The following is a 15,699-nucleotide window of genomic DNA, read 5'->3' as shown; positions in this document are numbered from 1 at the left end:
TTTAAAAAGAAGCAGAATTCGAAGCTTGAAACCCTTCTATGACACACCAGCATGGAATTACTCCACGCACAGATCTTCGTAGCTTCAACTTGTTTTGGGATCAAGGTACCCAGACGCCAGAAATTATATCAACGGTTCAACGGGGAAGAAGTCATTTAGTTGCCGCGGCTTCTCGCGATACCGTAAAGTGAATAGCGGAGAAAGCGAAGATCGAAATTGTGGATAGTATGGAAGCTTCAAGGATCTAGGAAATTGAACGAAATTGAATAATATTGGGAAACCTTGGGAAACCTTGGGAGAACGAGGTTGGGACGAATGTGATTGGTTTTAGAGATTCCTGATTGATCGAATACAATAAAGTAGCTACCTCTGTAGTGTGCAGGTAAAGCTTGATGTACAGAATGAATGTGATATTATCTGGATCTTTTAAGGGTGTCTTCGTTTAAGGGTTCTCAGCATGAGAGGAGACTTTTGGGTGATGGCGATAGTGGTGGTGGATATCTTTGGGTGAATTCGATTTGCTTTCAGGCCATGTGGTGGAGGTTGTCTGTGTTCTTTCCATCCGTTCTTCTCAGCGTGGCAAATTTGATTGGGCGATTTGTAATAGTCGATATCGACTTTGGGATTATGAAGATCTTAATATTGTCTACTAGGTACCTACTAGGGAGGTATATTGACTGAAGGATTGCTCACGGAAGAGACAAATGGGTCGAGTCAAAGGTCAGCAGCTGATAAGATGAGGGGTTGAAAGCAAATCGCTGGTGGATGTTGTGAGCTGTGAGCTTTGAGCTTTGCGCACGACCTTGAAGCTGGCCACACTTATTAGGGAACCCTATGGACGTACGCGTAGTGAATCAATTCAAGACAATCAGGTAAGAGTTACACCGATATTTCCATACTGCGGAAGGCTGATAGGGTCCGAGGGAATTGACTGGATGTGGATGGATGGATGGATGGATGGATGTACACAGTGGAGGAAAAGACTCCTTGGTACAATACGAGGATGTACGGTATGAATGGTATGGATGTATGGATTGCACTTACATGCATGCAGGTTCAGTACCATTAGTACAATAAAGAAGGGCCCGTTTAAGTAATCTGTTGGGCAGGAAGTTCGAGGGGATTTGAGATTATCGATGTTTTGAATGAATAGATGTGTAATTGTGTTACTATCTACAGTAAGAGAGATAGATATTCGGAACTGCTAGGAGCATTCAAGTTTTTGTTGAAGGTTACCCCGTCCATCCTCTTTCCTCACTACCTACATACATCATGGCAAGTCTCAAAGAACCAATTCCCATTACATTGGTAGTATTTGAATGTAAGTGGACATATCCGGACGTTCCTTCGGAATATCACATGGAAAAGCATCTTCATACGTAGATGGATATTCACGCTCACGTTCACTTGCTCACCACTCTCCGCTTCGGGTAACACAATAAACTATTCAGGACTAGATTGTAATCCCAACTGTTCTTGTCATCTCCTCCATCTCCTCCATGTTCGTCAATATGGGTTCGATGCTCTTCGTCTCCGGGTTTCTTGGAATGATATGTACAGTAGTATTAAGCAGGGTTTTGAGGGGGCGGGACCCGTCTATGGATTAATTTATATCGAATGAAACCTTGAGGAGTGATAGAGTGAGAAAGAGCCAAAAGAGCCAGGAAAGCCAGGGCAGCCAGGAAAATCAATTTTATTTATCATTCCTCCAATCAAGATCCTGATGTGTACCCTGAGAACTTACGACTCGGCCTTTCTTTCCATCCAAACCATGATGCGGAGGATACCTATTACCTGCCGTGCGAAAGTGTGAACTTCTTTGGATGTCACGGAATGATTGAAGGATACTACCACCATCATAGTACCATGTCATTTCAATGAATCACACGCTGCCCATGATTTAAGAGAGAGAAAGAGAGAGAGAGAGAGAGAGAGAGAGAGAGAGAGAGAGATGTAGATAGAGAATATCCGTACTCGTATCACTGCCAAAGAAGAAATCTGTTCATTCCCAGTACGATTAATAATTGGCTTTTATTTAATCTTCAATCTGAGTGAGGTACAAAGATCCGAATGAAAGGGATTAGATGGTTAAAATGAATTTACGATAGAAAGAAGGGGTCACCAATTAACCGTAGGGTTGTAAGTTCATGGGAAATGGGTAAGGAAAAGAAAAGAAAAAGAAAAAGAAAAAGAAGAGATCCATACTAAAGTAGTGATGCATATCAACATGCTTTTGTCATGCATTTTATCTGCAGAGTTGCCGGACCTAAGCATCAAATGAGCCCTGGAACGGACAACCATGAATGGAAAATTCCACGGCGGCGGGTTCTTCTTGCATAGAACTGTTCATAGTTCATAATGTACACAGGCATTAAGAATTAGACCTAACCCTAATGAAAGACGAATGCAAGTGCAAGTGCTACAGCATTGACTAGAAAGTAAACACTACCTAGGTGGAGTCGTGATATGTATGTATGTATGTAATAATGCCTATGCTGCTATCTTGAGTACACACCTGTGACTTCTCTGGGTCGCCATTAAATCAATCGTTTACCTTCCTACGTTATCTGGTACTGGTACTTATCAATGGATGGTGAGACAGACTTATCGTTACTTCGTACATAAAATTACTGCCCCTCCTAACTTCTCAACCCTCCACAATCATCCACCAACAAAAACATATATGATATTATACGGCAGCGGTGATACCCATCAATTTCTTTGACTACCTAGGTATATTCCGAATCTTTCTACCATTGCGTCTCAAGCCCTGCTTCTTGGATTTATTGATTTTTGCAGAGTTTTCATCCAAACTTTCGGTGTGCGAATCTTCATCTATTTGAGTCAGTTTGATGCAAACCTTCCTTCACCGTCTCTATCACATCTTCTTATTTTCACTACTTGATCGGCTCCCTTACTGTTATGCATCAAAAGGCTCTCTACTTCTGTCCTTCTGAATCATGAGTGGCTGGAGCTCTCTATGATTTATCTACAGATCCTCAGATCTTATTCGTCTAGAGAATCCTTGTTTGCGGAAACCAACGTTGTACAGGATCAAGCAGCGAGAACTTACCCTTGTGCCGCTTCCCGTTGAGATGTACTCTAAAGTACTGTATGTACACACATTGGTTGAATCTCTTAGCTGCCTGCACCCGAATTATTGACCTACTGCTTAAAGAGAAAAAGTCTTTCTCACTTGCATCGATAGCATCAATTTTCAATTCTCCATACATATAAGGCTTCTTCCCACACACTGTATAAGGCAGTCTATGCACACGTGTCGTACAACGGAAGGCCCAATATGTATGTTGAATGACGTACTGTAGGGTCTAAAAAGCCCAGAATGAAAAAAAAAACATCCATCTTCCCCTCCAGTTTCTCAAGAGAAGCCAGACATTCTATCACGCAAAAAGATTAATTTTCGCATTTGCCGCAAAGAAGGAAAAAAAAAGTGTTAATTGGTGCGTATGACGATAGATTTTCATTTCTGCCCAAAAAGAAATTTTACCTGCTGTAGCCGTTTGGGCAGTTTATACGTGTGGGCGCAAATTCTGGACCTCGAAAGGGTCATCGGATTCAAGAGGCGCATTGAGAGTCACAAAAACGCACCCAATAAAAGTTATTGCGCAACTTTAGGAGCTTGAAGTATCAGCCTCATGAGACATTTCCTACCACACAAATCATACTTTGGGTCAAATTTTTGCTGTTTTGGGGGCCAGACAATATGATAGGTGATACAATAGGAGAAGTGCCCTTGGATTATAGGGTACCCGCGTTTCATGTCTTTTTTGACTCATCCTATCCGAATTTCTCGGAACGTGGTACTCGTTCAGCCTCAACCCGTGGATACAAATAAACGGGTGGCCGGGCGAGACAAGGCAAATGGTTTGCTTCTTAAAATGAGGTCGAGATTTCGAGACAGATGCTTGATGACTCCTAAATCCTTAATACGCCTCATATAAAGCAGCCTCTGAATATGCTGGAAGATCTTTCACGTGTTTGCTAATATTGCTCGTTCGTCGGTTGATCTACTACTGGTTATCACTATCACAGTCACTATCACAATTCAGTCAGGTGGATGAGTCTGTCATCCCGCCCTATTGATCGGTCAAAAGGCATACGGCCAAACTTGTTTTGTGGTAGGAAGAAATGAGGGGCGGGTTCCACCAGTCCAACCGAGTTGATGAAGCGAGATTCACATTGCGGGGTGGTATCCAAAATGAGGGTATCCCGTGCAGGAGAGTACTTGCTCACGTCACGTTGCCGTTGGGTTAGTGCTCACAATTGCGATTATCTCCGTTATCGAACGAGTTAGGACCGGAGTTGAAACCGGAGTGTCTTTCTTTATCTCGGAAATTTTGAAGGTTTGCTTCGTACAGCAATCGATTGTTTGACATCACGCACGAAGGAGGGGTATATTTCCAATTTTCACAGCATCAAGAGATACCTGTCATCTCTAGAAGTACTAGATCAGCATGACTTTACTCAAAGTCGTTTTGCAATATTTGGTTGTTTTGATTGAATCTGAATGGTCATGAACTGTACTCAGTATTTCAATGAGAATCCCGCTAGATTTTCATCGTCGATGGATTCAGAGATCAGTAAGTTCTGAGAACTAATCATCGTAGCTCTCATTTCTTGGGCCGGGCCTTTCTTGCTCAATTCAAATCCACAGCATCTACCCTTTGACTGAGAACATACATGTGGTTCTTCAATTAGACAGATACAATTTCCACGGTGAGGTTAGGTGTACACACATACACATGATAAAATATCATCAGATTCGTACAACATCAGTGTAGCAATTATGTCGGAAGTACAATGAGTTTCGTGTCATGAGTTATTTCACGGATTGAATCCTTATGGTTCCGGCCCAGATGAGAAGATAAGAAGATGAGAAGATGAGAAGATGAATGACCATACTCAGGCTCTCCAATAACAGTTTTCTATTTTCTATGCGATCTTGGTTTACCACACCTAAGGATTTCCATTTTGCTAATGAGTTACAGCGATCTTGGTTACTAGGTATGTAGCTGAAATTTTTCTATACATCGCCATTGACCTCTTCGAAGACCCGTGGGAAGTTCGCCACTATCATAAATACGGCCTCGTAATGTGCTGTCTAGACATGTATCCTATCAAGAAGGAGCTTCACACCAGCATTCTGTTGGGTTGGTCCGGATAGTTTGATACTAGAATGGAGAGCGCAAGCATTCACCTATTCAGGTGAAATCTAACCATCTAGAATCCTCCTTGAACACTGCAATTTCAATGGACTATCGTGCTCAGTACCAAAATAATAAACCCCTCATTCAATCATGATTCCGCCCCGCCCCAGGATTATTTACGAATTTTTAAATAACACTGCGTGAATATGATTGAGCTATTCAATCATTTTACCGTCGGATGACTGTCTGAAAAAAATCGACAAATATCATTACCCAAGGAAGCTAGCGCCGAACGGTACATCTTTAGCGCTACTCACTAAAAACGCCACTTTCCACCCAATTCCTTAGTATACACTCAATCAAAAACGAGGAAGAAATTTATATTCCTATCAGAAATTGGCCTGCATTGCGCAAAAAGGAATGAGAGAGTTTTCAGCTACGCGGCTTGATGGGATGACGAGGCTCGTTTTTGAGTCATGATGGAAAGTAATGAGTCATGTTTATTTCTTTAGCTATTATCCAATTGACAACAATCCACTGGAAGGCGATGCTTATTTTGATAGCGGAGGCATTTCTAAATAGAGCTTCTTATTGCGGATGTATCGATGTGTGTGGAGCTCAGTGTCTGATAGCAATTTTGATTTGGATAATCACAACAAGATTCCTGCTCTGCAAAGCTCTGGGTTGGGCAACGCCGAGTAGAGTCCTGGATGAGGCTGCAAGAATGAGGTAGGCAGGATTGAGCGGGGCAAACCTAGGTCAAGTCTAATGAGGTAAAGTCGAAGCAAGGCAAATCCAATCGTCAAGAGATGTTGCTGACGACGTTGTAAGTCGTACGTAATTTTTTTGGAGAAGGGCAAGACTAATGTCGTATGGTCACCAACTATCGTATTCTGTTATTGTCGATGGACACACATGGTAATTCAAAGAAAAAGTTGGATTCGAGGTTGCAAATCAACTCGAGTATTCTTCGTCTACTAATCAATTTCACCTCCGCACATGTATATCACATGTGAACTTATAAACTGTCAACGCGAGGGTAGAGTAAAATCTATCCATTCATATTTTTGCTTTCATATCTCCCCAAAGACCCGAGACACCTCCACTGGTGTCTTTAACCGTAGTTCACTGCATCATACTTACACAGCCATCCTGTCAAAAGTACCTCATCTCTCGCTGAGTTTCTATAGGTCCTCCTTCGTTTCGGACTTCCAACCTTTCATTTCAATTTAATCTCTGCCTTTCTGTTACCTATCCAAGTATCTCATTTCATCATCGCGATCTCTCCGCCTGTCAATACAAAATCAGTCAGGTCGTTGAACTTATTCTACCCGCCAGGAATGCAGTGATTCTCGGACGAAAGGCTGGATTAATTACTTGTCTTGTTGCTCCGGATGTACAGAAACTGTGCAAAATTCTCCTGTGTTTAGAGGTTTTGAGCACACGGCTTGGTGGACCAATATGTCTGGAGAGAATAGATGTATGCAAGAATCTCATTTTATCTCTTACCTCGTCAGGCAGTAGGCAGAATATATCTGGATATACTGTATTGGCTATCTTGCTATATACACCAGTAGATGAGGGGTTACATTTGTAGAAAAACCTCAATCAGATCATTTGTCTGGTCTTGAAAGGACCTTTAGGCCCTTCCCTGTTGACTGATAGCTTTGGACATTACTTGACTTCACATCACTATGTATAGATATCACATTCTTAACTACCTACCTACTCCCACATCATAAACACAAACATACAATACAAATCCCATTTCCACATAAACATAAACACAAACACCAGAAAAAACTATATTAATACACCCACCCAAGATTTCTAGCCCGCCAGAAATCCCCTAACTCTCTACTCCATTCCTCCTCTTCCCTTCTACTCCTCAAGAAAAAAAAAAGTGAAAGAAAGAGCTAAACCCATGCTGTCTCTCTACCTCTTCCGGTGTGCTCCCACCTCTACATCGCTCGCGCGGCCACTCGCGCATCTGCATCCTCAACGCGTCTTTGTGTTTCTGCGATGGGTGGCGCCAGCCGCAGAGCCAGAGGATGAGGATTAGAAGGGGGAGAAGCGTGCAGAGGCCTGCAAGGAGGAGGGTGGGGGTTATGGTGTTCATTTTTTTTGTTTTTGTTTTTGTTTGGGGTTGGGGTGGGGGATGGGTGGGGGATGGATTGGATGGGAGTGAGGTTGAGTGGAGAGGGGTTGGGGGAGTGAGGTTAGATGGGAGTGGGAGTGGGAAGAGATGGTAATGGGGATATAGGGGGGGAGTATTTATATTGTAGAATGGGGGGGGCGAGTGTTGTTTGGGCAGGATTTTGATGGGATGGGGATACATAGTTACTTTCTTGATGTTGAGTTTTTGGCTGGTTGGCTGGCTTTCTCTTTTGTTTGGATTTCCCTGGTTCTTTGAGTCTCTCTTTGTCCTGACCACGCTGTCTTTTTTTCTTCTTTTTCTTTTGTTTGTATTCTTTATTCATTGTTTCTGTTTCCTTTACCGATTAGGATGCGGATATTTGAGTGTAGTGCTTGATATGTGCATGCTTCATGTGTTGTTTATGGATGTGGGGAGTATTGGGGGGCTCACTGCTGTATATGCGTATGTTTTTGAAAGATGTGGGTGACTGATAAGAGAGTATGGGGTGCAGATCGATGGTGGTTTAGAGGGGTTGGTTTATGATGGCGAATAATGGATTATTGGAGTGATTAGGAAATTGAAGGTAAATTTTACTAGAAGGGGTGGTTGGATGATAAGTGGTAAATGATACATCTTCATGAATAATGTGGGAGGTATGTCCAGAGGGTTCAAGACCGTTTTAAGGCATGGTAATGAGAATACTCCATGCCCGTTTTCGAATATCAGATTGTGTTTACCAGCTTACTAAACAGGACCACCTGGATATACAGAAACCTTTGGATAGTATATAGAAGAGTCCAACAGATCAGGAAGACACTCGACGTTAATTGAGCTGAAGGTATCTGCCTTTCCCAGTCCAGCCATTCTGCTCTGGATGACTAAGCACACATCAAACTTCACACTACGTCTCGGGTTGGTCGAAGCGTGTTTCCGTATTGGGATCGTATTTCGGATTTCGTATTCGTCTATATAGTAAGTCTGGGGGTAAGATGGAGAATGAGAAAAGATGTGCCTACTCCATACCCACTTGGCAGGCTTGAAATAAGTACGTACACTCAAATCAGCGCAGTAATTAAGATGAGATGTAATCCCTTCAAATTCAGTGTTTTTGTATCAATCCATGTTTTTCTTATTGTTTAGTGAATATCCTTCACATATAATAACAACTTGTTCTTTCCGTTTTCGATCAAATAAATTCTCATTCATAAACTCGTCAAAAGACCGCCCACCGTACATTTAGATTGAGTCAAACACTAATTTACCCCTCCCCAGTATCTTGACGAACACAAGCTAGGCATCGACGACAACAACAATTTCTAGGAATCGAACACGTCGCTTGATCAAAGATCATTTCATTTTGACTTTCTTCAAATCTCAAGTTTGCCTGCTCGTATCTATCATATTGATTTAATTTCTACATTCCTTCTTTGTTTCTTTACTTCTTGGCGACGGTTACTTTAAAAAGAAAAATCCTGCGACACCTCATTTATTTCGGCTGGAGATGTGATATAGTGTCAACATGGATAAACAGAAAATCAACGCCGATAACTTCCCAGCGACACAGAGTGATGGAGACACCGCGACGCAGAGTAACGAGGATGAGGTCAAAGATAAATATTCCAGTCAGGCTCAGAACCAGACATCATTCAAGGATTTTATGGTAATATGTTGCCAAGTTCCTCGCAACGATTACACAAAACTAATAAATTCTGGCAGAGAATTTTTTCATACTCGACTACGGGTGATAAGGTCGTATTGACCATTGCATGTCTTGCACAAATTGGGACTGGAGTTGTATGTTTATAGCACTTGAAATTCATTGAAGGTCGCTTGACTGACTGATATTTTGATAGACTTTACCGCTCGTGAACATTATTTTTGGTAAATATATGTCCACTCCAATTGCAAATCATTAACTAAAGGTCATGGCAGGTAAACTGGTGGGCAATTTTTCAGACTACTTTGTACCTGGTACGACTACTACCAAGGCCGAATTCACCAGTACCATCAACAACCTTACGTTCGTGAACCGGTTTTCTTTTCAGTTCTTTGCGATCCTTTCTGCATAGTATCCGTCTCTATCCAATGTATCAAATGTCCATGTGATCCAAGGAATTTTTTATTTAAAAAACGGGCAAGTGTTCGGAGTTTCCAATAGTACAGGCTTACTTCACATTTGAGATTGGAGCTCTCAATGCTCCACAGATCTTGGATGTGTTGGAGCAGACTCAATGTACCAAGGGTTCCCTATTCATCATACGGATGCAAGTTGCAAAAGACTATCAATAGTTGTCATCCCATTGTCGTCGAGGTGCATTTTAGACTAGTGGACGCCCATAATGAATTCCATGTAGCTTGTCCGTATTGGGATTCGAACTCTAGAAGGCAACATATAAGTAGGAAGTACAAACTGAACTAACTTTTTGAAGCTTATTCGTTACTTACCTGTTCATCGCAAGATGGATTTTGAGTTACATCTCAATGTTCACGTTTCGTCTAGTTGGCCTCCGAATATCCGCCAAATTACGACTCAATTACTTGAAGGCATTATTCAGCTTACCTGTTGGTGTCCTTGATACTCTACCTAGTGGACAGGCATCAAATACAATCACAACTACTGCAAATACATTGCAAGTGGGCATTTCGGAGAAACTGGGAACTATTTTACAATATTTGGCAATGCTAATCACAGCCATCGCAATTGCATTCACCTACAGCTGGGCATTGACTTTAGTAACTAGCTCAGTTCTTCTATTTGTTGCTTTGGTCTATGGTAAGAATTTCCTCTTATCTTGCACTGAGTTTCCTCTATGCATTTGCTACCTTTGTCCTTTTTACCTTGCCAAAGCTGATGGTAATAGGAACTGTCATACCAATTGTTATGAAAATGTCAAAAAACATCGAGCATGCCGACGAGAAAGCCTCTGGAGTCGCAGGTGAAGTTTTTGGGTCGATACGAATGATTGTAGCGTGTGGTTCTGAAGATAGGACTGCGAAAAAATATTCTGGATGGGTTGAAGAATCTCGAAAGCGAACGTTGAAGATGAGTCCTTGGGTTGGTGTTCAATTTTCACCACGTACGTGTTTCCTATGAGATTCTTTCTCATTTACTTACTAACAACGATTCAGTCATGTTTGCTATCTACGCGTAAGTACTTGATTTCTCACTGATTTGACTCAGATCAGTGCTCATTTTTTTTCAACCACATTTCTTCTGCTCGCATGCGCCGACATCAAACTAATCATTGATACCAGTACAATGGCATTATGCTTTTGGTTCGGCTTTCGGCTTTTCTCAGAAGGCCACCTGGAGAATGTCGGGACGATACTAATTGTATTAATGTCCGTGGTGATGGTTGCAATGGCAGTGAGTCAAACAGCTGCACCCATCATGGCTGCTGGTAAAGCAGCTACAGCAGCAACAGACTTTTTCGCGGTAATCGACACGCCTAGACCCGATACCAGTGGGCTCAAAGAGCCTGAGGTATCAGCCCGTGAAGACATCACTCTCAACTCCGTTACTTTTGCCTACCCGAGCAGACCCCATGTCAAGGTTCTCGATGATTTATCGATGAGTTTTGAATCTGGTAAAATCACGGCTATCGTGGGAGCATCTGGTTCTGGCAAGAGTACTATCGTAGGTATGTGCATTTTTCATTATTGCATTCAATTCCCCAATGTTTTGCACTTTTTACACGACTGATTATTGACGACCTACGACTAGGTCTCTTAGAAAGATGGTACAATCTCGAGGAGCAACGAATAGTAATACCTCCAAGCGCCATGAAAGACGAGAAAAAAGACAAAAAGAAAGGAGAAGAACAAACAAATACTCCCGAGGAGTACGATGAGAAACAGGACCCAGTTGCTCAATCCGGTATTATTGCCTGTGGAAATAACGAGTTGAGATCCCTCGACCTCAGATGGTGGCGAACACAAATTGGCCTTGTACAACAAGAGCCGTTTATATTCAATGATACGATAGCTAAAAATGTTGAATATGGTTTGATTGGTTCAGAGTGGGAACTCGAAAATGCCGAAATGAAGAGGAAGCTTGTTATAGAGGCATGTAAAGAAGCTTTTGCTGATGAGTATATCACTAAATTGCCCTTGGGATATGATACACAAGTTGGTGATGCTGGTATCAAGCTAAGCGGTGGACAAAGGCAAAGATTGGCAATTGCTAGGAGTATCATCAAGCGACCAAAGATCTTGATATTAGACGAAGCTACCAGTGCAATCGATGTAAGAGGAGAGCAGATTGTTCAGGCAGCGCTAGATAAAGTGAGCGAGGGTAGAACAACAATCACGATTGCTCACAGACTTTCAACAATCAAAAAGGCTGACAAGATTGTGGTCCTGAGGAAGGGAAAACTTGTCGAAGAGGGAACCCATGAGGGATTACTTTCTAACCCGGACGGCGCATATAGTGCTCTCGTCAATGCCCAACAGTTATCTCTAGGGGATGTTTATCAAGAGGAGTCCAATTTAGTGGAGACAATGGACCCCTTGATACGGGATATGAGTGTGGCTGAAAAGGAGAAAGAACAAAAGAAAGCAGTGGCATACAAACCCAAGGGTCTCACCAGAAGTCTCGGACTTTTTCTGTACGAGCAACGCGCTCGATCGCAATGGTACCTGATGCTTGCCATAGGTGCTATAGCTGCTGGGGCCGCTTATCCTATTCAAGCTTATCTATTTGCACAGATCATTTCAGTGTTTTCATTGACTGGACCCAGACTTAAGGCTGCCACAGAACACTACGCCTTAATGTTCTTCGTTCTTGGATTGGGTGCTGGTATGGCTTGGTTCATCATGGGCTATTCATCAACCATCATATCTGGCCACATCACTTCCACATACCGTCAAGAGTACTTTGAGAGTATTTTACATAAGCCGATTGCCTTTTTTGACGCAGAGGAAAACTCCAGTGGTGAACTCACTGGTCGTGTCGCCAATGATCCAACACAACTTCAACAACTACTTGGTATTAATATGGCCATGGTGCTGACGGCGATTTGTAACATTACTGGTTGCATCATAATCGCTTTTGTGTTTGGCTGGAAGCTGACTTGCGTGGTGGCCTTTGTCGCCCTTCCTTTATTGATTTGCGGCAGTTTTTATCGCATTCGGTATGAAATTCAATTTGAGAAGATGAACCAAGCAGTCTTTGCTGAAAGTTCAAAATTTGCGGCCGAAGCAATCTCTGCATTTCGAACAGTCACCTCGCTGACCTTGGAGGATATGATTTGCATCCGTTATGAGGAGCTGCTGAAGTGGCATGTAAAGGGGCACGCCAAGAAGAGCAGATATTCATCGATTGTCTTCGCCGCTAGCGAGAGTTTGGGGCTGGGGTGTATGGCTTTAGCATTTGTGAGTTTTTTTTAATCATATTCTAAGGTGCTGTAGCATTAAGACACGAGCTTGGAGGTTGAATGCATGAAACGATCCTGAGATCTAGGGAATTCCTCTTGTTGTACTGCAAACCGGAACTGATCCGAACACAAAAGCTAATATGAGTTGCCTTTTAGTGGTATGGTGGTAGCCTCCTTGCTTCAAGAGAATATGGTCCAGTCAACTTTTTTGTGGTCTATATTGCTATAATAAACGGTGCTGAGAGCGCTGGAAGTCTCTTGAGTTTTGGTCCTAGTTAGTACTCTTGTGATGAACTTTCTTCTGCTCTTCGTTATTAATCTCGCGATAGATATGGCACAAGCATCGGCAGCAGCAAACAGAATATTGAGTTTTAGGCTACCGCCAAAAATAACTGGAAAATCAGCGTCGCAAATCCAGAACATAGAGGGCGGGGTGAAGATTGAATTGAAAAATGTCTGGTTCAAGTACCCCACTCGTGATGTTCCAATATTTACTGGTTTGAATATCACGGTAAGTTAAATCTGTAGTGAGGTTGATGAAGAGGATGCTGACCATCATAGATTAAGAAAGGCCAATTTGCTGCGTTGGTTGGGCCTTCAGGCTGTGGAAAAACATCAATTGGTAATTCCACATCTGTCATATGGAAGATAATCTACTAAATTCGATACTAGTCAGTCTCCTTGAAAGATTCTACGATGTTCAGAAGGGTAAAATATTATGTAACGACACCGATATCTCCGAACTTGATATTCGAGAATACCGGAAAATGATCTCGCTCGTAGCACAGGAGCCTATTTTGTTTGAAGGTACCATCAAAGAGAACATATATTTAGGAGTTGATGAGTCGACTCCAGAAGAAACCCTCCATAAAGTCTGCCGTGATGCCGAAATTCACGACTTTATCATGTCTCTCCCTGATGGTTACAATACTAATGTCGGTACCAAGGGAGTTGCTCTCTCAGGAGGACAAAAACAACGGATATCAATAGCTCGTGCGCTTATTCGCAATCCCAAGATTCTTCTTCTTGACGAAGCAACATCTAGTCTGGATTCCGAGAGCGAAAAGCTCGTACAAGCAGCATTTGAACGGGCGGCAACAGGTAGAACAATGGTTGTCGTAGCACATCGACTAGCCACTGTGCAGAATGCAGATGTGATTTTTGTGTTGGGTGAAGGTAGGGTATTGGAAGTGGGAGATCATGCAGCGTTGTTACGGAAGAAAGGTGTATATTATCAAATGGTAAGTCTTCAGATGCTCTTCGAATTCTTTCGCCCCAAGCCCATTCAAACTTCATTGTACTTACAAATCTCAGTGTCAATCTCAAGCACTTGACCGATAAACAGCAAAACGCCAGGAAGCAAAACATATCTCTCAGCTCAGCTTTCTTGCATTAGAAGTATTAATTTCCAACTATACGAGTGGGTAGAGAACAAATGAATTCCACTTAAATTCTGTACAATCACGATGTATAATCTAGAATCCTCTCACATATCCATCAACCTATGAGCTGGCATTTTGAGCTCGGTAATGTTGCAGTGCATATTTTGTGCATCCTGTGCATAAACTGACACGTAGATGTAGATCAATGTCCAATTCATGGTTTTTCATACGCTCCGACTTAGGAGGGACTTTTTTGTAGGTGATTGTAAGATTTTAAATTGGCTGGTTCTTGGTTGATGGTGGTGGAATTGAGTAGGTACTTGAGAGGTAATCGAGAGGTAATCGTGAATTTGAGGTTCAATTAAATAGTACACCGAGTCGTGATTTCGACCCACGCTATCCACTATTATTACATACCCACCGTGCACTTAACTCACTGCACGAGGGAGGAGCTTTGGCTGGGCCAATATGGTGGGGAGGAAAGAGAGGTGATTGCCACATTTGGTAGAGATGCATTACTGGCGCCGGGTAGAAAAGAATGGGTCGGATAGTTGCTACTTGCAATGGGTTCGAACTTTGAACATGTATTGGAGGGAGATTGGAAGTAGAGATTCATTGATTGATTGATCGAAGGGATGAATATTTCAGCTTGAATGGAACAAATGCAACTTGACTCAATCTACCGGCAAGAAGCAAGTTCGTCATGTCAAACTCCGAATCCAATCATCCAAGAGTATCTCTCATGTAAGGTGAAGAACTCCATGAGAGGCTTTGATATTCACCGCCCTGAAATGTTAAAAACTGTAAATAATCGGGGTCTCCTTGGGGATCCATCGAGAGAAACCCACCGACAACAATGTAGCTCTAAAGGGATGGGAAGGTTGTATTAAGAAACGAGAGACAGACTCCATCTCAAAAGAAAGACAGAGTAACTACAATACTTGTTCAGTACTTGGTAGTTTTCCTTCGATCTTACTTTATCACGATAATTCTCTCTTTTGTGTTATGACGAGACGACGACGACTGCAACGACAACAACAACGACGACTATAACGACAACAATACGACGATAACAAGAGCAGTAGCAGCAATAGCGATTCACTCTATCAACGATCATTTGAATTGATATATTCTTTTTCTTTTCCCTCTCTCTCTCTCTCTCTCTCTCTCTCTCCCCCCACGTTGACTTGACAACCCACGAATCTCGTATTATCAAGAAATCAAACTTCAGCTGAATGAAAAAATCATTTTAAAGATCAACATTGCTTGTGGCGTTCAATCAAGGATTACCCAGCGGTACACCACTAAACATCACTAAAATCCAAAGTCGAGATTCGCTTGATCCCCGATTGTTTTCCATTTGGCGCCTTTCTCCAGCCTCTTAATTAAAATTACAGCCCGCCCCATCTTGTGGTCTATTGTCCACAGTCTACCACAGTCTACCACAATTCACCACGGCTACGCTACCTCTCCACTTCTACTTTTCTACCTAGCTAAAGAAACGCAATCTCTAAATTTTATCTAAAGGAGCCAGATTTTGGTCTATCACAAGCTATCATCTGCGTCCCCATCCCCTCCTTAGTTCAATCATCTAGGGCGTCAAACTTAAACAATTTTACCATTGCGAATCGCCAAAC

At 42.3% G+C, this 15,699-nt stretch overlaps 2 protein-coding genes across 2 annotated transcripts; one reads left to right on the top strand and one right to left on the bottom strand.

The window, feature by feature from the left end:
* Positions 1–7,387: 7,387 nt before the first annotated feature.
* On the bottom strand, positions 7,388–7,648 carry EAE97_003124 (uncharacterized protein; the record flags this gene model as incomplete). The annotated part of the gene is made up of 1 exon (XM_038873636.1): positions 7,388–7,648. One exon carries the CDS (start codon positions 7,646–7,648, stop codon positions 7,388–7,390), a length of 261 nt encoding a protein of 86 aa, XP_038735499.1.
* An 807-nt stretch (positions 7,649–8,455) lies between these two features.
* Positions 8,456–14,922, top strand: EAE97_003123 (uncharacterized protein). Its single transcript, XM_038873635.1, has 15 exons — positions 8,456–8,965; positions 9,022–9,099; positions 9,159–9,186; positions 9,238–9,325; positions 9,735–10,078; positions 10,167–10,382; positions 10,435–10,453; positions 10,561–10,946; positions 11,030–12,678; positions 12,837–12,954; positions 13,010–13,191; positions 13,242–13,302; positions 13,353–13,921; positions 13,995–14,206; positions 14,264–14,922. Exons 1-14 carry the CDS (start codon positions 8,825–8,827, stop codon positions 14,019–14,021), a joined length of 3,906 nt encoding a protein of 1,301 aa, XP_038735498.1. The 5' UTR covers positions 8,456–8,824; the 3' UTR covers positions 14,022–14,206; positions 14,264–14,922.
* The last annotated feature ends 777 nt before the right edge of the window (positions 14,923–15,699 follow it).

The sequence above is a fragment of the Botrytis byssoidea genome (assembly GCF_014898295.1).
Source record: "Botrytis byssoidea strain MUCL 94 chromosome Unknown BBYS_005, whole genome shotgun sequence".
Lineage (NCBI taxonomy): Eukaryota > Fungi > Ascomycota > Leotiomycetes > Helotiales > Sclerotiniaceae > Botrytis > Botrytis byssoidea.
The sequence above is the reverse complement of the archived record's forward strand: the minus strand, read 5'-3'. Positions and strand labels throughout refer to the sequence as shown.

What these genes read in the sequence shown, in the direction of transcription:
- EAE97_003123 (XM_038873635.1), top strand. Translation starts at nt 8,825, where the DNA reads ATGGATAAACAGAAAATCAACGCCGATAACTTCCCAGCGACACAGAGT. An exon ending in GCTCGTGAACATTATTTTTG is followed by an intron (nt 9,187 to 9,237) that starts GTAAATATATGT and finishes AGGTCATGGCAG; the next exon opens with GTAAACTGGTGGGCAATTTT. An exon ending in TGGCAAGAGTACTATCGTAG is followed by an intron (nt 10,947 to 11,029) that starts GTATGTGCATTT and finishes ACCTACGACTAG; the next exon opens with GTCTCTTAGAAAGATGGTAC.